At 41.6% G+C, this 25,168-nt stretch overlaps 1 protein-coding gene across 2 annotated transcripts in view; it reads right to left on the bottom strand.

Annotated features, from left to right (window-relative positions):
- Positions 1-25,168, bottom strand: part of POLN (DNA polymerase nu) — a 156,408-nt gene that overhangs the window by 115,879 nt on the left and 15,361 nt on the right. For both annotated transcript variants that reach the window (XM_077876322.1, XM_077876323.1), the window contains exons 3-7: positions 24,219-24,362; positions 14,324-14,403; positions 11,806-12,306; positions 9,206-9,399; positions 4,986-5,092 (exon numbers count right to left, since the gene is read on the bottom strand). In XM_077876322.1, coding sequence (XP_077732448.1) covers positions 4,986-5,092; positions 9,206-9,399; positions 11,806-12,306; positions 14,324-14,403; positions 24,219-24,357 — 1,021 coding nt within the window. In that variant the 5' untranslated portion in view covers positions 24,358-24,362. The remainder of the gene's footprint in view (positions 1-4,985; positions 5,093-9,205; positions 9,400-11,805; positions 12,307-14,323; positions 14,404-24,218; positions 24,363-25,168) is intronic.

Raw genomic sequence — 25,168 nt, 5'->3', positions numbered from 1 at the left:
ACCACCACCCCTCTTCAAGGTGTCCAGGAACCAAGTCTTGTGAGGAGAAGGAAAAGCATAAGCATCCTCATCACTCAGTTCTGGGGAGGGTGGGTGGTGTGTGTGTGTGTGAGGGCGGAGACACCTGGCACTTGATGTGAGGAAAACCCTGAGAGACCCCCAGATCTCTGCTGCATTGGGATGTGTAGAAAGAATGAGGCACAAGGCCACCCCTGGACCTTGGCAGCACTGCCCATAAAAACTAGTTTTCTCAACTGAAAACTCAGGGAAGAGCTTACTGTACGTGTGTGCGAGACATATGGGAAGTTGCTTTCTGAAAAATAAAAATGACATCTGCCAAGTAAGTTTTAGTACGAGGGTATTTTAGACATGGACAGGGGAGCTATAAAAGGATGTGGGGGGGGATCCCTGGGTGGCGCAGCGATTTAGCGCCTGCCTTTGGCCCAGGGCGCGATCCTGGAGACCTGGGATCGAGTCCCACGTCGGGCTCCCAGTGCATGGAGCCTGCTTCTCCCTCTGCCTGTGTCTCTGCCTCTCTCTCTCTCTCTCTCTCTTTTTTTCCCTGCCTCTCTCTCTCTCTCTCTCTCTCTGTGACTATCATAAATAAATAAATAAAAATTAAAAAAAAAGAAAAAATAAAAGGATGGGGGGCTGATAAACTGAGAGATAAGTCTGAATTCTAAGTGATTGGTTTTTCAAGCTGTTTTAACATTTTAAAAAAGATTTATTTACTTATTTTAAGAGAGAGCATGAGTGGGGGAGAGGGAGAGAGAGAGAGAGACAATTCCAAGCAGACTCTGCACTGAGCACAGAGCCCAACCCAGGGCTCCATCTCAGGACCCTGAGATCCTGACCTGAGCCGAAACAAGAGTCAGATGCTCAACCGCCTGGGCTACCCGGGTGCCCCAAGTTACTTTAACATTTTGAATAACACTACACAAAAATAAAGGAGTTTTCTTTTAAACAAATGTGCTCTTAGACCACAACACACTAAATACTATAATTTTTGGCATCTTTAAATTATGCTAGTCTAAGAGATTTATATTTGCCAAGGCATCCAGTACCATGGCTTTTTTGTCTGATGTCTGGGAAGTCCCTGTATGTTGGCAGATTTGGAACCTTGGCTGGGGGAATATTAGCAGGCACTCTGGGCCTGCACCCACGGCTGTGCATGACACTGCCCACACCGTCTGGCAGTGCTAACTCACCCAGGTGGACTCGTTCACTCTACTTGCCTTTTCAAAGCTCTAATGTTCCAAAATTAAGGTTCTGCCAACATATATTCTTGAAAACTCTTGGGGAAGGTCTGATGGTGCTGGAAGAACCTGGAGGCTGGTTCCTGTAAATTCCTCCATCTCACACACTAACCCCCCCCCCCCAAGACAAGGCCCCACACTGGGGAGAAAGTGGCAGTAGTTGACAGAGAAATACCAACAAAACAGATTTAAAATGAGCTAAGAAAAATCAAGAAAATTATAAAACTTATGAAAAATTAATAAATCAGAATTAGAAACACTTAGAAATTAGGTGACTTAGAAAAAGAAAAAAAAAAGAAAAACTGAACAAAGAAATAAAAGGGTTCAGGAAATAAAACCAAAAAAAAATTTCATAAATAAAAACTAAACTGGCAATAAACAAAAGCCAATCAATGCAATAGATAATGCCCTACAAAAAAAAAATAATGGAAAAGAGGAATTAAAAAAAAGATCGGAAATAGATTCTAGATAAAGTGATAAATGTGAAAGACCAGAGAAGTAGATTCAACATACAAAATAAGAGTTCAAACATCACAAAAAAGATAGACAACCAAACATCACGTACCTCCTGACAGAAGGACACGCCATTACCTAGGGTTAGGGTCGGGGTCATGACTTAGTCTTGCCTTTCCAAAATCAGGCCTGAAATCTGATCAAGTCTCTGGATATCATTGCCAATTTACAAGAAATAGAAGAGCAAGAAGAAACTGTTAGACAGCAAGAAGGAGATATATTCTGAAAATCCAGACTCTGGGAAATCCTACACAACAAACAATTTTGGTTTCAGCCATAAGGATAAAATAATTACAGGAATTTAAAACAGGGAGAGAGGATATATAGATGAGAAGAAAAGAAACTTAAGAAATATATCACACCTATCCCAGCTTTGGGATAACCTAACTCTGATTCTTGTTTGGATTCTAAGTCAAAAGAACCATAAAAAACAAAAACAATATTTAAAGACAACTGGGCAGCGTACATACTGACTGGATATCAAATAACACTGAACAATTGCTACAATTTGGGGGGCAAGGATGATGGCATCATCTTAAAAATGAAATCCTCAAGTTTCATATAATTGAAATATTTACAGATGAATCATATGATGCTTGGAATTTGCTACAAAATAATCCAAGAGGCAGGGATTTGGAAAGGTGAGGCGTTACAAAGGAAGGAAGACTAGACCTAAGTTGGTAATTGTTCAAACTGGGTGATGGGTACTATGTTGTTTTTCAACACCACCTCTGGTGCCCCACATGTGGCTCTTGCACCCCCAGGTCCCAGGCTCTCTGCAGATGCTGGCAGGGGTCTGACAGTTTGGCACCATTCTGACATGAGCTGCAGGGAGTAAAGACCTGTGGGTAAGAGCTCAACCTCATAAGACTACCCCTGTTTCAGATGCCTCTTGTATCTCCCACCAGCCGACTACAAACTGGGGTTCTCACAACCCCCTTCTCAGGTTCCACACTTGGCTAGAACAGCTCACGGAATTCTAGAAAGCATCTTACTAAGTACCCATTTATCATGAAGGACACAACTCAGGATCATCCAAAGGGAAGAGACGCACAGGCCAAGGTACAGGGCAGGAGGTGCAGTCCCTAAGCCTCTCCGGGAGCACCTGTGCCCAGTGCCCAGACATGCTCACCCACCTCCAGATCCCCCAACCCCCTGTGCAGGGATTTTATGGAGATTCCACTGCACAGTGCAACTGATGAGACCACTGGCCATGGAGATGGACTGCATCTCCTTCTGCTCTCCTTCCCCTGGAGAGCTAGTCCAACCCACTAAGCCTGGTGTGGTCCTTCCGTCCACTGTCCTGCCCTGACCCTGGTTCGGGGCCCAGCTCCCAGTCCTCTCATCAGCACACAAAAGACACTCTTAGCACTCTGGGGATTGCAAGTGTCTTAGGAACTATGTGCCAGGAAGCAGGGACAAAGACTAAATACATATTTCTTATTGTATCACAGGTACTCTTGTACAGGTTGTAAATTTTGCACAATCAAATGATTTCTTCCAATATCTTATTTTCAAACATGTACACAATTTAAAAAGAACTGTCCAGTCAACATTCATATATCTACTATCTAGATTCTACAATGAGCATTTCTGCTATATTTGCTTCATTACATATCTGACCATCTAGTAAGAAAAGTTATTTAAAATTCTTATTTTTAAATGAAAAATAAAAATGTGTTCTATATTGTTTTGATGCTAATTACTCTGGACTTTATTATTATTTTATTTAAATTTCAGTATAGTTAACATAGTTATATTAGTTTCAGGTGTACAACATAGTGACTCAGCACTTCCATACATCACCCGGTGCTCATCACAGCCAGTGCACTTCTTAATGCCCATCACCTGTTTCCCTCCAACACCCTCTCCGAGACCAGCAGTGTGTTCTCTAGAGTTAAGAGTCTGTTTCTTGGTTTGTCTCTCTTTATTCCTTTTGCTCATTTGTTTTGTTTCTTCAATTCCACATGTGAGTGATCATATGGTATCTTTCTCTGACTGACTTATCTCACTTAGCATAGTACCCTCTAGATCCATCCATGTTGTAGCATTATTGCAAATGGCAAGATTTCATTCTTTTTCATGGCTGAGTAATATACATATACCACATCTTCTTTATCCATTCACCTATGGATGGTACAGGGGCTGCTTCCATATCTTGGCTGTTGTAAATAATGATAACTATAAGCTCAGGGGACATACATTCCTTTGAATTAGTATTTTGTATTCTTTGCATAAATACCCAGTAATGCAATTGCTTTACTTTGCATAAATACCCAGTAATGCAATTGCTGGGTCATAGGGTAGCTCTATTTTTAATTTTCTGAGGAACCTCCATACTGTTTTCCACAGGGCTTATCAGTTTGATTCCCATCAACACTACACAAGGGTTCTCCTTTCTCTACGTCCTCACCAGCACCTGTTGTTTCTTGTGTTGTTGATTTTAGCCATTCTGACTCATGTGAGGTGGTATCTCATTGTGGTTTTGATTTGCATTTCCCTGATGATAAGGGATGCTGAGCATCTTTTTCATGTGTCTGGACTTTAGTCTAATTCTTAGGGAGTTTATAAACTATTTGCAGTAACACACATCCTATGTGACCACACTGTATAAGTCACTTCTTATTTTAAATTACAAAAGTAATATATTCTTTCAAAAAATCAAACAATTTAAAACACAGGGATCCCTAGGTGGCTCAGTGGTTTAACGCCTGCCTTTGGCCCAGGGCGTGATCCTGGAGACCCAGGATCGAGTCCCACGTCAGGCTCCCTGCATGGAGCCTGCTTCTCCCTCTGCCTGTGTCTCTGCCTCTCTCTCTCTCTGTGTGTCTCTCATGAATAAATAAATAAAATATTTTTAAAAATAAAATAAAACACAGAGGGAGGGGCACCTGGGTGGCTCAGTTGGTTAAGCATCTGCCTTTGGCTTGAGTCATGATCTTGGGGCCCTGGAATTAAGCCCCATTCTGGCTCCCTGCTTAGCAGGGAGTCTTATTCTCCTTTTCCCCTCTACTGCTCCCCCTGCATGTGCTCTCTCTCTGTTAAGTAAATAAAGCACAGAGGGAAAGTGCCCCCTCACCCTTGGGGCCCAAGGCCACACAGCTGGTGCTTTAGAGCCACATGACCAGGCCCCCAGAGTTGAGCCACCCCTCCCATTCTCAGGAGAAATCACTGCTGGAGAATTAAATTTAAGAGATTGGAGAAACTAAAACTTACCATGCTTCCAGCTGCCTTCATTACCAAAAATCTGCAGCACTGTTCGCACAAAGTCCTTAGCATTAAAACAAATAACAGGACATTTCAGAGTTTGAAAGAGAACTTTCCTGGAAGATGAAAAGAAATTCACTGATTTAGATGTTAATTTAGAACTCCTGACTTTGGAAAAAATATTTTTATTGCTCTGACAGGTATCATTTGCATAGTACTACATTGTAGACGGTGTACTTCGAGGAGCCTTACATAGATGAACATGAATACTATGAGGAAGATGTCACAGAGGATGAAGCTGAGAAAGCCTACATAATAATGAACCCAAGGTCCCACAGCTGCTCAGAGCCTGTCCCTGGGTAAAGCCACATTACCTGCTAAGACTTACATTCCTGAATGGGGCACACACCCCTTGGACTCCTTACAGGCTCCCCAGCACTCACTCCAAACACTCTACCCTCTGCTCACACTGAACTGTCTTACCTCCACCACCACATGGTGCCATGTGCTCTCACACTTAGGGGCCACCTCACATGCTGCCTTCTTGCTTACAATTCTCCTCCCACAATTTCTGCAGACTACCCACGTGCTGTTTGCAGGAAGGTCTGCCTCCTGAGGTGGGGAGTTGCCCCCCTATGTTCCTTCTGTGCTCCTGTCCATGTACCGGCTGTAGCCAGGACCACATCTGTACTGTAATTTACCTTGAAAATAGGCTCGCCCCATTTCACCATGAACTCCTTGGATATGCGATTCATAGGAGTCATCATTTAGTGAACACTTGCCATGATGACACTATGTTAAACACTTCAAAGGACTGTTACAATGAAATCTCACCACAACCTTGTTTGGCAGGCATTGATCCACTTTACAGATAAGAAAACTGAGGTTCAGAGTGGCTAAACAATTTTCCCAGCATTACCCAACTAGTAAGAGGCACAGCAAAGGTCTGAGACCCTATCTTGCTGCTGTCTGGGCCCTGCACTATAAATCTTCCTTCATAGTAACTGTTTATTCATACGCTGAGGGTCTTGCATGAGGCTGAGGGAGAGAAAAAGCCGGAGTCCACTCAGCTCTGCACACTAAGTCAGCAGAGTTAGACTTTGCTCAGCTTGTTTCACAGGCATTTGCATTTTCTTGTGTGGTTTCACCTGGGCTTCCCTGGTGAACAAAAAGCCTACTTGAAGAAGGAAAGTCCTCTACAGAAAATTTTACTCAATACAGTGAAAGAAATGATAGACACAGAAAAATCACTATCTTCCAGACATAATTAGAAAGTGATTTCAATGACCCTCCTGACAGACGAAATCACCGAGGCAACGTTTGGTGGGGATGTTCACTATGGAGGGATCATGCTGGCATTACTTGAGCCACAGCTCCATCTGAACATCATGGACATAAGGACAGCATAACTGCAGCATACCCAAAAGGTAACCAGAGTGCAGCATACCCAGCTAAACTTGAAATTCAGAAAAGCAGTGACTAATTTTTATCTGAAAAAAATATAAATGTTTTTTTAGAGATGTATGTCTGTAATGCAAGAATGTCTCTTACAGTACTTGGGACATAGTCACACTAAAAAATTGTTTATCTAGAATTCAAATTTAGCATCCTGAGTTTTTGTTTGCTAAATCTGACCATCCAACTGTATCACAGATGGAGTATGAAGCAGACAGCACCACCCAGGGAAGTGCTCTCATGAAAAAAGCTGGAGCTGAATAATGGACTTGTAGGACTAAGCTCCAGGTTACAGAAATAATGGAGGAAAGGGGTAAAAGTTAAAGAACCCCACAATCACAAAACCTTCTGCAAACTGGGGTCAGGGGTCAGAGGATGCTCTTATTAAAAGAGGTGGGAGAGACAAGAAATGTCACACATGACCTGGTCCTGATCCCAGGGGATCATGTGAAGAAGGACATTTTTAAAACAATCAGGTAGTTTTAAATTTGGACTGTGTATTAAAATTTTTAACTTTGAGAATTGCACTGGCTAAATGAAGAAACGCCCAGGTATTTTAAAACTGCATCCTGTAAGCTAAAATGACATGCCTGGGATTTTCCCTAATCCCAGTTCCCTACCCCTCTCCTCGAAAAGGGACAGATGAAGGAAGCATGGAAAACCCTTTGGTAACTATTTGGGGTGTGTGTGTGTGTGTGTAGGGCTCATTACACTACTCTCTACTTTCATGTTTTCATAATTTGCCTTTTTTTTTTTTTTTTTTTTGGTCTACAGGAATGCAGTAGCAAATCAAGCAGGAACCTGGGAGCACACCGCAGGGGAGGAAGAGTGCTACAAGGAAGACCCTTGTAGCAAGGAGGCTGGGAAAGAGGATGAGCTCCCAGGCCTGGTGAGGTGCCACGTACAGACCTGCAGGCATTGTAGGGAACTGTTGGGGCTCTGAGCAGGGAGTGTTGTGACCTGATTCATATGTGTGCAGGAAACAGGCTGAGGGGTGAGTTGAGGCAGGAGGCCCTCAGGAAGACCCAGCCCAGTTCAGTTGGGAGGGGAAAGCCTGCAGCAAATGGCAGGAGCAGAGGGAAAGACACAAGGTCAGCTTCTAGCTGTATTTTGAAGGCAGAGCCAATGGGATTTACTAAGAGATCGGATGAAAAGGAGAGAAGTTAAAGATAACGCCAAGACTGTTGGCCTGGGCTCATGGAGAACAAATGCTGACATTAACCTTGACAAAAAGGCTGTCAGAGGCAGGCTTCAGGAAGACAGGAACTCAGTTTTGCACATGTTAAGACTGAAGTGACTACCAGATGTCCAAGTAAAGAGCATTGAGTAGGATATATAAATCCAGATTTTAGAAAAGGCCGTTCAAATATTAGGGCTCTGTTCTCACAGAGATCTTCTATAGAACATACCTGCCTAATTGTTCTTTCAGAAGAAAATTATATAAAAATAAGGCTATGGATTTCTTGTGAATAGGCTGCTCTATTTGACAAATGTCCCATTCTCACCAAAAATTATTGCAGTGTAAGTGCCTCCTGTTAAGCCTTTGATTGCCATCCATTTCAAAAGATATCCATATTGCAAGCTGTATGACAACCTTTAGCAAAACACTTGGACACCCCTACCCGTGAAGGTCCCCTTTCAGACAGGCCAGGGGCATCTAGACACCTAACCTATGTGAGTGACCCTGCTTTTCCCTTCCTGCACTCTAATTCCCACTTTTATGACTTATATTAGCCAATAAAGAGTAAAACCTTGAAACCCCCAGCCTCCCATTCTCAGACCCTAATAAAGGCAGAGCCTGCACCCTCTTTCTCCAGCTACGACTTTGCTGTGTAGCCCCTGGTGTGCTGTGTACCCTCCAGGACCTGTGAGTAATGAATCTTGTTCCTCAAAGTTCCCTGACGGTTTTTGTTGAATTGTGTCCTGTGATCATAAGAACTCTTTGGGTTGGTCCAGCCACAACACTGGCCCCTGGCATTCCTCACTGAGACAAGACAGACGCAGCAATTGCCTACAAGTCCCTCATGGTCCAGTGAGACTGTAGGAGGTCAAAAGGGCCAGGGCCAGGCCCAGGGCCTTCTTAACCCCAGCCTCTGTGAACTCTTCAGGACAGCAGCTTCAAGGAGTTACCGCCAGGCAGCCAAGGCGCTGGGACTTAGAGAGCTGGGTGGGCAGAAGTGGATGTCCCCACCCAAGGCAGAAACTGGAGTCAGGCTGACAATACATTCAGAGAACTGGTGACAAGGGCAGAAGCTGAAACCCACAGCAGGTTGAGATAGGGCAGCACAAGCATCCTTGCTTGTTCTAAAATTGTAAGATTCTAAAGGGGCAGGTCCAAGCGAGGCATGTCCTAAATTATTTCCACAGAATGAAATTTTGAAATTAGCATCAAATTAGGTGGTATTGAAGACAATTTACTTTTCGAATGCAGTGATAAATTAATTTTCTCTGTGAGAGAGATGAGGAAAATCATCTGGGACTGTGGCCATGACAGTGGATCTTCAGGCCTGTGGACACAGCTTTTCTCACCAACTTCTCACTGAGATGTTGATTCAAATCCTGGAGGGGCTCCCATGAAAGAATGGAACCTCCATTCCAGAAGCTCTTTGGGGGAAAGCGGGCTAGTGTGTGCAGAACTTTCCGTCATTTAGACCCACTTTATTGTCATGTGCCCATATAAAACTGAAAGTTTAAAGTTGGAGTTTGGGAGACTTTAAATTGGACTGAAAAATCAGGCATGTAAGCAGGATTTAAGGCAGTAGGAGATTTCTGACCTGGCAAATTGATTATATGCCTCTTGCTCGTGGTCCCCAGTAGAAGAGTGCTGTGTTTTGAGGTAGATATACTGATCACGGAGCGTGAAGCCTTCCTCCAGGACACCATCAGAGGTTGAGACATCCAGAGGACCATGGCTGTCTACATGGCTCGGCAGTAACATTGCAACTCCCTCAACAGAGGGAACCAGAGCCTGGGTTCAAAATTAAACACAAACAATGCATTTATTCAAGAAATGTGTGTTTTATAATTAAACAGAGAGAAAAGGCCTACAATTAAATTTGTAAATAAATAGCTCTTTTAATGACAATCAAGGCCAAAAACTAAACCCAAGATTTTACTCTCCAAATCTGGTGTCCTCTTTATTCAACATCACAACAGGAGTCTTAGCAAGTGTAGTATGACTGGCAAAAGAAATAAAAGGCATATAAATCAGAAACAAAGAACTATACTGTCCTTATTTACAGATGACACAAATGTCTGCAGAAAAAAAACCAAAAGAATTTACAAAAAAACCTCCTGGAACCAATATGTGAATTTAGCAAGGTTGTAGGATATAAGATTAAAATACAGAATCAACCGTACTTCTATATACTCTCAATGAACATATAAAAATGATCTTTTTTCAAAAAACTATATTACCTGGGGCGCCTGGTTAGCTCAGTTGGTTAAGAATCTGACTTGATTTCGGCTCAGGGAATGGTCTCAGGGTCATGAGATTGAGCCCCACATGGGGCTCCATGCTGGGTGTGGAGCCTGCTTAGGATTTTCTCTCCCCCTCTTCCTCTGTCATCCCCCCTCCCTCTCTTTCTCTTTCCCTCTCTAAAAAAAAAGAAATAAAATGATGTACTACCATTTATAATAACCATTCCAAAAAAATGAAATACTTAAATAGAAATCAACAAGACATGTACAGGCTCTTTACCCTGAAAACTGTAAATACTAATGAAAGAAGTCAAAGAAGACCAAACTAGCAGAGAGACACACCACACATGAGGACCACAAAACTCCTAAGACTTAATCTGTAGAACCTAGATCAATAAACCCCAAGTATAAGGAACACAAAGAACACCATACGAAGTAATATTATGATCAAATTGCTTAAAACCAATAATAAAGAGAAAGCCTTAAAAGAAGGGGGTGGGGGCCAGAGAGATGGGTCAGGAGCATTACCCAGACAGAGATAAAGAGAAGTGAGACAGCAGATCTCTAGCGGGAAACAAAGCAAGCAAGAAGATAGCGGAGGAAGCTCTTCCAACTGCTGAAAGAAAAAACTATTGGCTTATAACTTTTTTATGAGCAAGAATGTCTTTCAAAAATGATAGGTAAAAAGCAAGATTTGTATACTATACAGAAAACTACAAAACACTGCTAAAAGAAACTGAAGGTTTAAGTAAATGAAAGGATACTCCCCAATTCACGGGCCTGAAAACTCAATACTGTCAAGATGGCAAAATTCCCAAAATTCATCTACAGACTCAACACAATCTGTATCAGAATCCCAGCTGAGTGCCTGAAGGAATTGAAAAGTTGATCCTAAAATTTATATGGAAATGCAAAGTAATCAGAATACCCCCAAAAAATCTTCAAAAAGACAAAGTTAAAAGACTCCTACTTCCTGATTTCAAAATTCACAACAAACCTAAAGTAACCAAGACCCTGTGATATAGGCTTCAGGACAGACACATAGATCAATGGAAAGAACTAAGTGTCCAGAAATAAAGCCTTATATTTACAGCCAATTGAGTTTTGAGAAAAGTGCCAAGAAGATTCAATGGGGAAAAAGGAGTCCCTTCAACAGCTTGGGAAAGCTGGATATCAGCACACAAGAGGCAGGTTTGTGCCCCTTATCTCACAATATATACAAAAATGAACTCAAAGTGAGCCACAGATTTAAATATAAGAGCAAAACCCATAATTCTTAGAAGAAAACACAAGAGAATATTTTAAAGAACTGCATAGGGAAAGCATTCTTAAATATAACAACAAAAGTAAGGGCATACAAAAATTTGATAAATTGGAATTCATCAGATTTTAAAAACTTTGTGCTTTAAAAGACACCAGTAAGAAACTGGAAAAAAAAAATAAGCCACAGATTGGGAGAACTACATACAAATCATAGATCTGACAAGGGTCTTATATTAAAATATAGAAAAAAGCTTACAGATCCAAAATAAAACACAAATAACCCAATTTTAAAATGAACAAACAATCTGAACAGACATTTCACCACAGAAGATACACAAATGGCACTAAGCACATGAGAAGATGCTCTATCTAATTAGTTATTACGGAAATGCCCCTTCACACCCACCAGAATGGTCAAAACCAGACAGACCACAAGTATTGGCAAGGAGGTTAAGGATTTGGAGCCCTCACAAATACAAAAAAGGCATACCCACTCTGGAAAACGTTTGGGCAGTTTCTTAAAAATCTGAAGAGAGCTATGCATTATCAGTCATTCAGCACGGCGGGGAGGGGCAGGCTTCAAATCTTATTCTTAGCTCTCCCATCAAAATCAGACACTAAAAAAAATGGGGTCAGTTCTTTTACAGTGCCAAAGAAAAGAAACAAACAAAACCCAACACTGTTCACTAACCTGCTCAGCTTTTAGCTGGGTGGAACCATCCTCATATATCAGTGTTACCACCACGGTTACTGCCTGTTTGAGCATTTCAATCAGCTGGCTTTTCTCCATGTCATCCAAATACCTAGCATCACAAAAATGGTTTTTGCAGGCTCTTGAGTTCCCACAATTTAGGTAGGCTTCAACCTCATCAGCATCTTCTTCCAATGCCACATGTTCACTTGTTTTCCCTGAAAAATTATGTGTACTACATTTTCTTTTAAAAATCATGGGCATTTCTTTTTTTTCATTATTTTTATTTTCCTTTAGGAAATACTTTCTTTTACACTCCATTTTCTGTAGGACTGAAGCCTCCTGGTTACACTGTGGAACGAAACAACTGGGAGGAGCCAATGAGCTGATGTTCTTCTGCTTTTGGTAAGTGGACAGCTGATCTGTGTGTCTGATACTGGAGGGCTGAAGACGGAGCTTGATGGACGTTCTTGATGTCTGGCTTGTAAAAGATTTCAGATTCTGCAGGAAAACATGAACTGTTTTAGGAATATGGATTCCTAAGAGAGATCTATAAACCAAACTAATTTCTGGTAAAACTTGTCTAAAGTGGGGGGACAGCTTCTCATGATCTATGATCAGACTTTCTAATGAAACTATATAGTATCTTCTAGAGCAGTAACTTTTCTCAACCCAGTTAGGAGTACATATCTGAATCAGGGGATGGAATAGGCAGAAGTTCAAAAAGTCTCCAACCATACCCTGTGTCTGTAAGGAAGATGCCATGGATGGGAGTATTTTACAGATGCACCTAATGCTGCAGATTTATGATTTACAACTTCCAGGTAAAAGTCATTTACAGAGAAAGTGAGATCACCACAACTATTCAATAATGTTAATCCATCTACTAAAAATTTTTCAAAGTACAGATTTGCAGCAATCCTCTTACTGTATTGATCTTATACTGTACAATATTCATTCATAAATTCACAAATTGAGGGTAAAAAAAGAATTCTACTCATCTCATTACTGGATTCATTTAGGATAAAATGTATTTTTAATGTTTATTTTTCAGATTTTGTGATATATTTATGGTGTTTTGAACAAATATAAATTAATAGTACTTTTAAAATACTTTTGAAGGAAAATGTTTCAATATTTGGCATAGGGTCACAGAAAACTTAAGTTTATGCTCACATTTTTATTACAGAGAAATATATGGCTTCAACAAAAGACTTGTAGGCATAAAATTATATTACATTAATAATTCTGCAAGAGAGGATACAAGAAAAGAAGTTTGAGGAGCAAAAGGGAAATAAAAAAATTTCGATTGCTGAAGAATATCTTGCTCATGTCTTTTTTAAAAGTATGCTTGTGGGTATTAGGTTACCAGAGTATTTTTTTAAGTGGCTATATTTTAAACAATGATGTAATCATTTTTAAAATGTCAATATTGCCAGAGTGCCTGAGTGGGTCAGTTGGTTGAGCATCTGCCTTTGGCTCAGGTCATGATCCCAAGAGTTCCTGGGATCAAGCCACCTGCCTGCTTCTCCCTCTGCTCCTCACCCTGTTCATGCTCTCTCTTCCTCTCTCTCTCTCAAATAAATAAAATCTGTTTTTAAAAGTCAATATTGTCAATACACCAGAAATTGTGTCCTATGAAACATTCTAAACTTGTTATGAATATTTTAAATTTCAACTTAAAAATATGTCATGAGCTTTTCAAAATTCTTTTGAAAGCAATGAACAAAACCTGGGTAAGCTGGCTCTCTACCACTGCTGGAACAGCCCAGAGAGAAAATCTGGGCTCACTCACAAAGGGGCACCTTCCAGTTGTCGAATCCCCTCTCCCTCCACTTGAGGGCAAACCACCATCTTGTTATGGCAAGGGCTGTCCTGCCATCCCCACTTTACTACAGGGAGTTTCAGTTACATTGAGTGAGGCTGGGCTTTGAACACACCTGTCCCAGAGTCTATTCTCTCGGCCACTGTCTTTAGTGAGATGACCTCCTCTTTCCCTCCCCTCCTGCCCACCCCACATGGCTCATCTGCTGAGCAGTTGTGCCCCCTCCCTCCTGGGACTTCTCTGTATTTCAGCCATCCCAGAGCCCCAGCTTTCTCCCTAACCTGAACATTTCTACCAAGTCCTCCCCCTCTTCTCTAATGGTTGGGGCTCCTGATCATCCTGTAGGTGACCACTCATGCATAATTTTCAGACTTCAAAAAGGCTCCCAGACTACTTTCCCCACCACCCAGAAAAAAACAAAATGAGACAGCACAAAAGCTGGGTTAGTAGTCTCTGTTCCAGTGAGCTGACTCCTACCATGGCACTAAATGCACCGTCCTGTAGGGTCACAGCACTGCTCTGTCTTCCCCTCCCCTATCAAGCAAGTTCAGCCATGAACTCCTAGAGAAGAACTCCGTTCCTTATTTTCTGCAGCATGGTAGCCACAGTGCCCAGCATACACTAGACAATTAAGTATGTGTTGAATAAGTGAAAGTTATCTATTTAGAATTAATAATATTTGCAATGATTTACCCTTTTTTCCAGTGATTGATTCTTCCCATCTTCAAGAAGTACTGAATACTTAATACAGGAATTGTTTACCACTTCTGAAGCTTTTAAAAACACAAAAAGGGAACACAAGGCATTAAAGAAACATTGAAATCTAAGTCATGTAATTAGCTAAACATTGAAAGTGGCCTCTATAAGCATGCTACTTACTTTTATACTTTACTTATATAAAACAACATAGTAACATTCATACCCAAAACATATACTAGTGTTACAATAAACATTTATGTAACATATCTTCAAATTAACTGGAGACAGATCCAGGTAATCATAAAATGTTTATTAGAAATTATTACTTGGCATTTCCATTATATACCGGAATCTGAAAACCCAAGTTTGACGTTTTACAGAAATCTTGAAAAGTATTAAAGGTTTGAGGAGATTCTTATAATGAATAATATTTCAATGGAACAATAAGAGGTTCAGTAAAACATCATTAATACAAACTTCTGTTTTAAATTTTGTTTTAATAAGCCTGGACTGAGCAGTAAGTGATGGAACCACATTCAACCCCAGGCAGCATGACTCAGGTGTTTGTTTTCATAACCACTGTGATTTATGTTCCCTCCACAGCAATAATAACAAACAAGACATGAAAACAGGGGAAATCTTTACAGTAAAAAGAACTTAGGATAAATTTAACAAAAAGCATGAGATACTCAATGATGACAACTTAAAATCTCATAAAATGGCATTGAAACTATACAAATGGATTATACAAATGGAAGGACACATCATCCAGATACGCACAAACGTTCAATTCTTCCAAAAATAAATTTAATGCAATTCCATTTAGAGACCCTACAAGGGCTCTTTTAATTGAAAAAAATGTCAAAGGCCATATGAAATACCAGATATCTGAAAACAGACACGAAAGTAAGTTAAAAAACAATAAGGCTCGCCTTGCTTGACTATCAGAACATACTATTCAGCGACCACAATCAAATTCATGTTGTATTTGGACAGGAGGAGTCAAAAGATTTCTAAAACAGAACAGACAATCCAGTAACTGACCCATGGCTTTATGAGACTCTACTATAGAACAAAGATAGTATCTCAATTCAGTAGAATACAACAGGTTAATAAATAGGGATAGCAGTACTGCTTCTGAAAGAAAAGAACATACTGGGAAAATCATTTGGAACAAAAAGGATAAAGGGCTAATATCCGTGTTATACAACAAGCACTTAAACGCAGGCAAAAAAAGACAGTTTGATTTTTAAAATGAGTACAAGATAGAAAGAAGCAGTATACAAATAAGCAGATCCCAAAAGCAAATAAACACAATATAATACTCAAACTCTCTAGTGGTCAGGGAAATGCAAACTTAATGCAACCAGAGGTAGAAGGAAGAGGTAGTTTCAGGCATTGCTGGTAAAAATGTGAATAGCTAGAATCTTCTTGGAAAGGAAATTGTCAACACCTATTGAAATTAAAACATCCATCACTCCTGAGTTGGGAAGAGGACTGTCCTAAAGGAACAAAGATGGGCTTCCAGGGTGCTACTGATGTCCTGTTTCTTAATCTGCATGAGTTACAGGAGTGTTCAGTTTGTGAAATGTTGAGTTATAAACTCAGAATACACGTGTTTTGTGTGCAGAATCTGTGTGTGTAACCTCAATAAAAGCAGAGATATAAAATGTATAAATCATCTAACCAAACTCACTATTGGCTGTTTCATAGAAACATATGCAATGATAAGTAGCTTTAAACCAAAACATCTATGGCAGTGTTGCTTTATGGCAAAGGACTGAAAAACAAAGCAGATACCAATCAAAAGGGTAGTTGATGAATAAATTATATAACATCTACACCATGAAGCACATGACCACTGAAAAGAATGACTTAGAGTTTTATTAATTGCCTTGAAGACACAGAAATCTGTGAAAATATGATCTCATTTTTGCAACTAGTGACCAAATCTCCCTGCTTATGTATATGTTATACACATTCACTGGCATAAGCCTTGTCCCCAGGAGGCTGACTCTGAGATGGTTTGCATTTGGAAAGGTTAGTGGGGAGTGCTCTCAGGATCAATGTTTACAGGAACATGAGGGAAGGAGGACCGGCCCAAGATGCAGTCACTACAAAGGCCTGCTTGGGACCTGGATGGCCTATAGAGTTATCCCCCAATGGATCACGGAAGCAGGCCTTTATATGCCAGCACTGACCAGTCATTGGATCAGTTGCCCCTGGGAAAGGAGTGTGCAGCTGAGGCAGCCACCAGGAGAGGTGGCTTCACTCTTGTGAATGTTGAAGGAAGGCTTCATCCTTCAGCAACACTCCCAGCAGGTGGGGTGATGAATGGTGGAATCTGGGCATCCACAGGACTCACTACAGTCCTTTGCTACTGGGCACTACACTGCACTGCTCCCAGCCACTTGCTGCAGATACATTCTGAAAGTAGCTCCTTCAGGATGCTGGTGGGCCTCTTCCTGGAAGATACTTTTAAAAGGAAGGTTAATGAGATGAACTGAATCACCTGGTCACTGAAGCTGGTCTCAAAGCTACAAATGATATTTGTGTCCCTCTAATGCACACTCTAGAGTCCCCTCACCCTGGCTTAGCACTTCTGCTGGTCTACATAGCTCATCTGATCGATAGAACTACCCAAACCCCTCATCTCTGAGAATTATAAGCCCCTGGTCACCATGCCTTTCTCAGGCCATGGTCAGTGCATTTGCCGTCAGATTCGGACAGAGGACAGAGGTGACTAGTCTTATCAGCTGGGTACCAAATGTATGCTTCCTTGCACCATCATGTAACAGCAGCCCTGACTTCGGGTGATCAGGAGGCATCTCAGGCAACTGCTTGAGACTGCTCAAGCGTACACAAGCAACTGCTTATGTTCCTTGTCTGCCAGTCTCTTAGCTATTGAAAGGATAGGGCAGCAACTGCAGCTTCAAATTAAATGGCATTTTTCGCATGTTCCAGGTGAGTTTCCCCTCTGGCAGTCAAGACTTAATCTGCAGAACCCAGAGGTGTTGGGGGAGAGACAAATTTACAGCACTGGAAATGATGGTAAGCAGGACCACTCCCACATCCTTCTTAATTATACATCTTGGGGACACTACACCCAGTAGTGGCTACTGATGGACAGTGTTTACCACACCCTGGAGGTTGCTCCTCCATGCTGCTGGAAGCTACACCTACTACAGGCCATTCCTCTCTCCAACAGGGTGGTGCTCCTGGGTATGTCGCTGGGGGAACCCTTGGGTCCACATCACGTGCCCACTGCAGCTCCCTTGCTGTATAGTGGGTCCCCATGTCCAATGCAATGCTTGTGTAACTGTCAGTGAATCAAACACTCTGAGCCTTGGATATTAGAGCTCACTGAGGCCCTGCAAACAGGAAAGGGAAAGCCATGCCTGGATCATGTCAATTCCGGTCAAGATACACCTCCACACCTTTAGGGGCACAAAAGATTCAGTGTTGTCAACTTGCCGCCAAGTGACTGTTCCCTCAAAGGATGGTAGTACTGGGGACTAGGTGTTTGGTCTGTTGTTGGAAGGCTGGACATTCAGCAGAGGTATTATTAGATCAGCCCTGGTGAGTGGGAGTGCATGTGGTTGGGTCTATGTGTGACCTCCACCCTGGCCCATGACCATTCCACTGAAGAGCCCCCAGGTGCTTGTACTGGGACAGCAGGTGACAGGCTAGTGCATGTTAGCTGGCCAAGTCATTCCCATTGTTTACTCCTTCAACTTCTACCTTGGGGAGCTGTTCCGTGTCTGCCTTTGCTGTGTTTATTTCTTTACTCCTAGGTAGCTAATCCCATTACTAGTTAAAATCTTCTTTCCCTGTTCAAATTACCATATGGTTTGGTTCACCTGACCGGCGCACATCTCAGGCTTCCCCAACAGGCCCAATAACTTTTAGCTAGGTTGTTGGCTTAATGGCCAGGAGGGAAGGAGACAGAAATTCCTGAGGGAGGAGGTGTTTATCGAGAAGCAACCTGCATGGCCTTCAGCAACAATAGGACGGGGGACGCTCCTTCTTTAACAGAGAAGTAGCCACATGTGCAGGTCCCAGAGCAATCTAGGATTCAGAATTTGAATGTGCCAATCCAGGTGTCCATGGCAAATCTCAGGGTCTCATCCTTCTTCCTGATCAAGGCTCTGACCTTGAAGTAGCACACCTGCCTGGGCTGAGAATCCAAGCCTTCTCTAGAGTCCTACAAGTCGCAGGACTAAGTACTGGTCTTAGGGTCCTAAGTGGTCTCTTTTTAGGAAGTTCTCTGGTTACATTTAGCCTGTAACTGCTTATTAATCACCCTCAGCCCTTGTCTTTTTCCAAAGGATCTATTATTACTAGCCACAGCCACAAATTCCATTGTCTGCCGCTGCCTTGTACTTTTCAAATACACAGTAAATCCCAGCAGCCTGGGCAGTGGCTTCCACTGGTATGCCATACAATCCACCTGTAGTCCAAGGCTAAACTGCACTGCTACCATTCCTATTCCACTACAACCTGTGAGGAAGCCATCAGTGCCAGTCTGCCTACTCCAAAATGCCACGTGTGCTTTCTCGGACCACTCCTGGCACCAACTATAGCAGATTGGGTTCCTGGGAATCAGACTAAGCTTTGGCCACAGAAAGCTTCTGGCGGGAGAAAAGGACTGAGTGAAGAGGAAGCTCCAGTGTGGTACAGTTGTAAGGAAGGTCTCAGCTAATCCCACTGGAAGGGGGGAGGGGGCTGGATGGCATAGTGCAGCCACACATGCGAGCTACAATTACAATCATGGGAAGAAATGGAGAAAAGTGTAAAAGGGATATAGCAAGTACATTATTAGCATGGGTTAGCAACCTCTCCATGGGGAGAGGGCTCAACAAAGCAAAAGCCTGAATTAAAACAATGTGGAGGGGATCCCTGGGTGGCTCAGTGGTTTAGCACCTGCCTTTGGCCCAGGGCGCAATCCTGGAGTCCCAGGATCGGGTCCCACATCAGGTTCCCGGCGTGGATCCTGCTTCTCCCTCCTCCTGTGTCTCTGCCTCTCTCTCTATCATAAATAAATAAATAAATCTTAAAAAAAAAAAAAAAAGAAAAGGAAACAATGTGGAGGGACACCTGGGTGGCTCAGTGGTTGAGCTTCTGCCTTTGGCTCAGGGTGTGATCCCTGGGTCCAGGATTGAGTCCCACATCAGGCTCCCTGCAAGGAGCCTGCTTCTCCCTCTGCCTATGTTTCAGCCTCTCTCAGTCTCTCATGAATAAATAAATAAAATCTTAAAAAAAAAAAGTGCAGATGAACCCTTTCACTATATGCCTGTGTGTATAAGGATGTAAGGAAAGATTTTTAAATATGAATTATGGGCTTTATGCTTTTGGCTTTAAGAACAATTTCCTAAGTATTTAAAAAAAAAGATCTCCCCAAAATATTTACAACATATTTAGAACTCATTCACATACATGTATTGTGTATAGAAAGCTCTTTCAAGTCAGTGAGAGGAAGCCACAGGTGAGTGTACGTGTGGCAGCACTCAGAGGTGAGAACCCTGCCCTGCCTCAAGGATCTCAAAGCACACAAAGAGCCAGAGCATCATACAACCAGGGGTACCTTATGGTGAGTCCTCTCAACCGAGCTGCAAATGAATCCAGGACAGGTTACTTCCAATAAGGCAAACTTGAGCAAAGGGCACCTGGGGGGACTCAATCAGTTGGGCAACTGATTCTTGGTTTTGGCTCAGGTCATGTTCTCAGGGTCCTGAGATGGGGCCAGTGTTGGGCTCCCTGCTCAGCGGGGTATCTCCTTCCTTCTCCTCTGCCCCTCCCCCCACTCATGCTCTAATAAGTAAATCTTAAAGGAAAAGTATTTTGAGCATGACCTTGTAAAATGCTTTCCTCACTCAGTTGAGTGGAGAAGAAGAAAAGGCTAAGTAGAGGAGGATACCGGAAAATACCATGTGTTTGGAAGTCGCAGTCAAATCTGCATGAGGTGTAGAGGGACAAGTAGTGGGGCAAATGACTGAACAGGGCAGGCAGGGATCCCTCAAAGCACCTGGGATGTTTCCAGAAGTGTATTATGCACAGGTCAAGGACAAAAGCTGAGCTAGTTCTAGCAAAGGCCTGAGGGCAAGACAAAGGGGCAATAATGAAGGTAAAGAACAATTAAGGAAGCCACTGCCAACATCCTAGTGAGGAGGAATGCAGGCATGTATGAGGGCAATGGGGATTGAAATCCAACACCTGGCAGGCTTGTCAAATAACTGGATACAAGGATTTTATGTTTACTTAATAGAAATAAAAATAGGGGGATGCCTGGGTGGCTCAGTGGTTGAGTGTCTGCTTTCGGCTCAGGGTGTGATCCTGGGATCCGGGATCAAGTCCCACATCGGGCTCTACTAGGAGCCTGCTTCTTCCTCTACCTAGGTCTCTGCCTCTCTCTCTGTGCCTCTCGTGAATAAATAAATCAATCTTTAAAAAAAAAAAGAAATAAAAATATAGTATGTTTATCCATTATACTCTTTACTAGAATGAACATAATCAAGACAGATCTGTTTGGTCACTTAGTTTTATGTTATCTGTCCTTGAAATCGCAGATTTCTACTGGATGGTGGAATAAAGACACACTTCATATTAACGGACTCGATTTTCACAAATATTTACCTTTGGGATTTCAAATTGTATTAATTTGTAATGTCTGCAAATATATATGTATACATTTCTTTTAAACTAGAAAACCAAATTCACATCTAAGCTGTTAAAATGAAAAACAATTTGGACAAATGTGTACTAGGAAACATTATTTGATTTCTACAGCCACTCAGACAAAACAGAGATCTCTTTTAATAAACATATGCTGAATCCTACGCATAACCCTATACAGAGCAGCAGGTCAGCTGGCAACCCTGAAGCGGACCTGCAAACTCCTCCTCCCCCAGTATTTACCAAAGACTTTTAGGAGCATTACTGAACCATCAAATGACAATGAAAATTTAAGTCAGATGGACCCATGTTTCAATCTCGTTTATAAAGGTGTATGGATTAAGGTACAAAACTAAGCTACAGTCACAAAAGACCCAACAAGACAGTGGTTTAAATAACAAAGTTTATTTTTCTTTCATGTTCTGAGGTTGAGTGTTCTCAGCTGGCTGTAAATGTTTCATGTGGTCTCTCCAGGACTGGGGTCCTTCCAACACGTTGTATAATCCTCTAGGACAGTGTTATCATTTGCAGAGTTTGAAAGGAAGGTTCCTACTAGAGGGAAGGAAAGAGGCCTACCCCAGAAATGGCCCACAATACCTGAGGGCACATCCTGCTGACAGGATCCCAGGTCACCCCTGACTGCAAGGAGACAGCCATGTAGTCAGAAGGGAAAGATGGCCAAAAAAAGGCCTCTGGAGCAACACAAAACACCCATGGTAAGGAAGTGTAAGCGACTGCTGCAAGTCAGGATGATGGCTACCTCCAGCAGGGAGAGAGTTTTAACTGAGAATGAAATTTCGAGGTTCTGGCAATGTGACGATGTGGATGTCCTCTTTATATTCATTGGTTACAGATAAATTGAAGTTTTTGCATATTTTGATTTTTTTTTTTCCCAGCGGAGGGCTTTTAAATAAAGATCAATCTCATAGCAAGAAGACCTACACAGTCCAACCCTTATTGGGTGTGTGTCTTCACACCTTCAGGACAGCACATAAGACAGAGACCCCAAAGTGACATAGAACACTAATGTTGTTTGGTTTTACCTGTTTGTAGTAACAAATATTTGTAGTTATTCTCAACGATTTATGGATTCGGTTTTTATATTTCTTTGGTACAAAATGTGCTTTAGAAATGAAACGCTGATTTGCAGTATTTTCCTTGTAAGAGATGAAGATCTGACACAGTCACCCCAGCATGTGACAAGAGTCCAGGAATCAACTAGATCTTAGGTCCAGCATCATTCATCAATAACCCACCAGCAGGGGAAGCCCGGGTGGCCCAGTGGTTTAGCGCCGCCTTCAGCCCAGGGCGTGATCCTGGGAACCTGGGATCGAGTCCCACATCGGGCTCCCTGCATGGAGCCTGCTTCTCCCTCTGCCTGTGTCTCTGCTTCTCTCTCTCTCTCTCTCTCTCTCTCTCTCTCTCTCTCTGTGTGTCTCTCTCATAAATAATAATAAAAAAATATTTAAAAAAACCCACCAGCAACCCAACTTAATCAAATCCATATGAAATAAGAACTAAAACTGATGAAACTCTGAAGCAGATGAACTCCAAGGTGGTCCCTACTCACTCTTAACCCACAGGGTACAGCAACAGTGACAGGATGCTCCCAAACATGCTGCAGAAGACTGGGATGTCAGTCTTGCCAGGGAAAAAGCTGCACCTCAGAAGAACCATGTGGAAAAGAACTGAGGGTGTTTTACAGCCAACAACTTGGAAGAAACAGAGGCCTTCGGCCCAAAAGCCTACAAGGAACTGAATTTGCCAACAACCCTGTGAACTGGAAGCAAATGCTTCCCTGTTCAGGCCTCAGATGAGACCCAAACCCTCTGACACATCCACGCTGTAGCCCAGCAAAGGATGAAGCTAAGTTGTGCCTAGTCTCCTGACCCACAGAAACTGGGAGAAAACAAATGTGCATTGTTTTAAGTCGCTAAGTATTTGTAGTAACAGTGTTGTACAGCAACAGCCGATACGGAATCTTTGTGAAAAGTCCACTCTTTCCAAATCCTTTAACACTTGACAGAAAAATAATACCTTATCTTTTCCCATTACCTCTCAATAAATTTATGAAAACTAGAATTTTATAGGGTATTTGAAGAGTATGACAATAGAGTTCACAAGATGGACTGATCGCCAAAAATCTTTCTTCACAGAGACTCACATTGAAACTTCCAGAGGCACTGCACTATTCCTATCAGTATTTTTTTAAATTCTTTTCAGTTTTTAAAGGGAAGTACATTTCCACTTCTGTCAAGTGCCCACTGCTCTTTTATTTTAGAAAGTATACAGAATAAAGGAGAAAGCCCTTTGACATCTGAGTATTTATTTTCTTTACTATCTCCCCTACACCATTCCCCAAAAACATTACCAACTGTTAGGTATGTGGTCCATACCCAAAACTTCCTAGCAGTTCATTTATCAGTGACTTTTACTACAATGAGGCTCATGAGCAACAGATGTCTGAATATGAACAGACTGAAATGTTAAGTGCTACTATATTTTAATCAAGAAACTGCACTTATATAGCTTTTGCACTATTTGTCAATGCTCTCAATTACTTAATCACAATTATCAATTATATCTCACATATAACTTACTCTGTAGAAAAGAAACAACACATTATTGGCCCAGACTTAAATATTAAGACACAAACAAGAACAACAAGCTGCTTTGCTGGTAAAACAAACTGGTGATCCAAATGTCACACTTTGTGCCCATGCCACCGCTGCTATGTGACATCCTATCCTAAGTACACACACCTAAAAGGTTACAGTCCTCAGGCAGCATTAAGACACACACTAACACACATCTCCCGTTTGCCACACACAGCAAGTACTATGTCCATGTGCATCCAATGACCCAAGAGCTAAGGCTGAACAAACTGAGAGGCACTGTGAAAGAGCCCAGCTTTTCCAAGGTTAAACGATGCAGATTCTCAGGAAATCTCTGACAGAAATGCCTGGAACAATGAAGAGAGTGTTACATTTTAAAGCAGTAAAGGCTGAGAGAATGTGAAATCCAGTGAGCAGAAGCTCAGTCATCACTGAATGAGAATAAGCCAAAGGGAGCTGGGCTCCATGTCTGTAGCAAGAACCTCCCTACACAATACACGGTTCCTGACAATAATTCTGCTGTTTCATTTTCGATCCTTAACTTAAGAAATAATTAACATTCAAGGTCACAAGACAGAAAGATGTTTATAAAAATTACTTACTCTTTTCACTCTCTCTCCAATTCTTAGACTCCACTAAATCACCTGAATGCATAGCAGACATAATCTTCTGTGCAACACTGGAGAGCGGTATTTTACAGAGATCAAAGCCTACAAATGCCTCATAATTTTCCATTTTCATAAATCCTAAATGTAAGATAAATATCCACATATTAATTTTGAGACCTCAAAATAAGGAACATGTTACTTGAAAAACATTACATCCAGAGGCATTCCTACAAACTAGCCTATTAATGATCACGGAAAATAGGTAGCGTTGCCTCCATAATTACAACAGTAAGAAGGGAGCAAAAACAGTTACAGGCTCAACCGGAATATTCTGGTAAACAGGGAACAAAGAATATATTTTCTAGTTAACCAATTTTGAAGCAAGCAATCTATTCATAGATCTCCTGAGATCTGAAACAAATGGCTGTTATAATTAACCTTCAAATATGCAAACCTAGTAACAGAAAAATTATTTTTAATGGACTTGGGTAATTACGATAGACACACAACATCATTTCACGTATACCGCTCAGCTCTACTGGGTTGAGTGGGTAAAGGTTTGAGTAGCTACAACATTGAGTAGCTAGTCATACATCTATCATATCTGGCATAAATATAAACACAATTTGCTATTCCAAGAGCCAGGAAACCAGCTGACATATTTTTCCACATTACTAGAGAGAAGAAAAATTTTAAATGAATTCTCTATTCCACTGTGGAATAGGAAAAAAATTTAAAAAGGAACAAAAAGCCATCCATGAGGAGCTAATACCAAAATCTTAGACAAAATTTATTACAAATTACAAATTTTCATGCATATTTAGATCTATTTAGTAAATGTAAATTTTTAAATAATGTACAAATACAATAGCTGGCAAAATATTTTTGTTCAACAGATTATAAAAATTATCAGGACTTATATGTCTCCTAAGCATATCCATGTT

The sequence above is a fragment of the Canis aureus genome, chromosome 2 (assembly GCF_053574225.1).
Source record: "Canis aureus isolate CA01 chromosome 2, VMU_Caureus_v.1.0, whole genome shotgun sequence".
Classification (NCBI taxonomy): Eukaryota; Metazoa; Chordata; class Mammalia; order Carnivora; family Canidae; genus Canis; species Canis aureus.
Note: the sequence above shows the minus strand (reverse complement) of the source record. Positions and strands in the feature narration are given on the sequence as shown.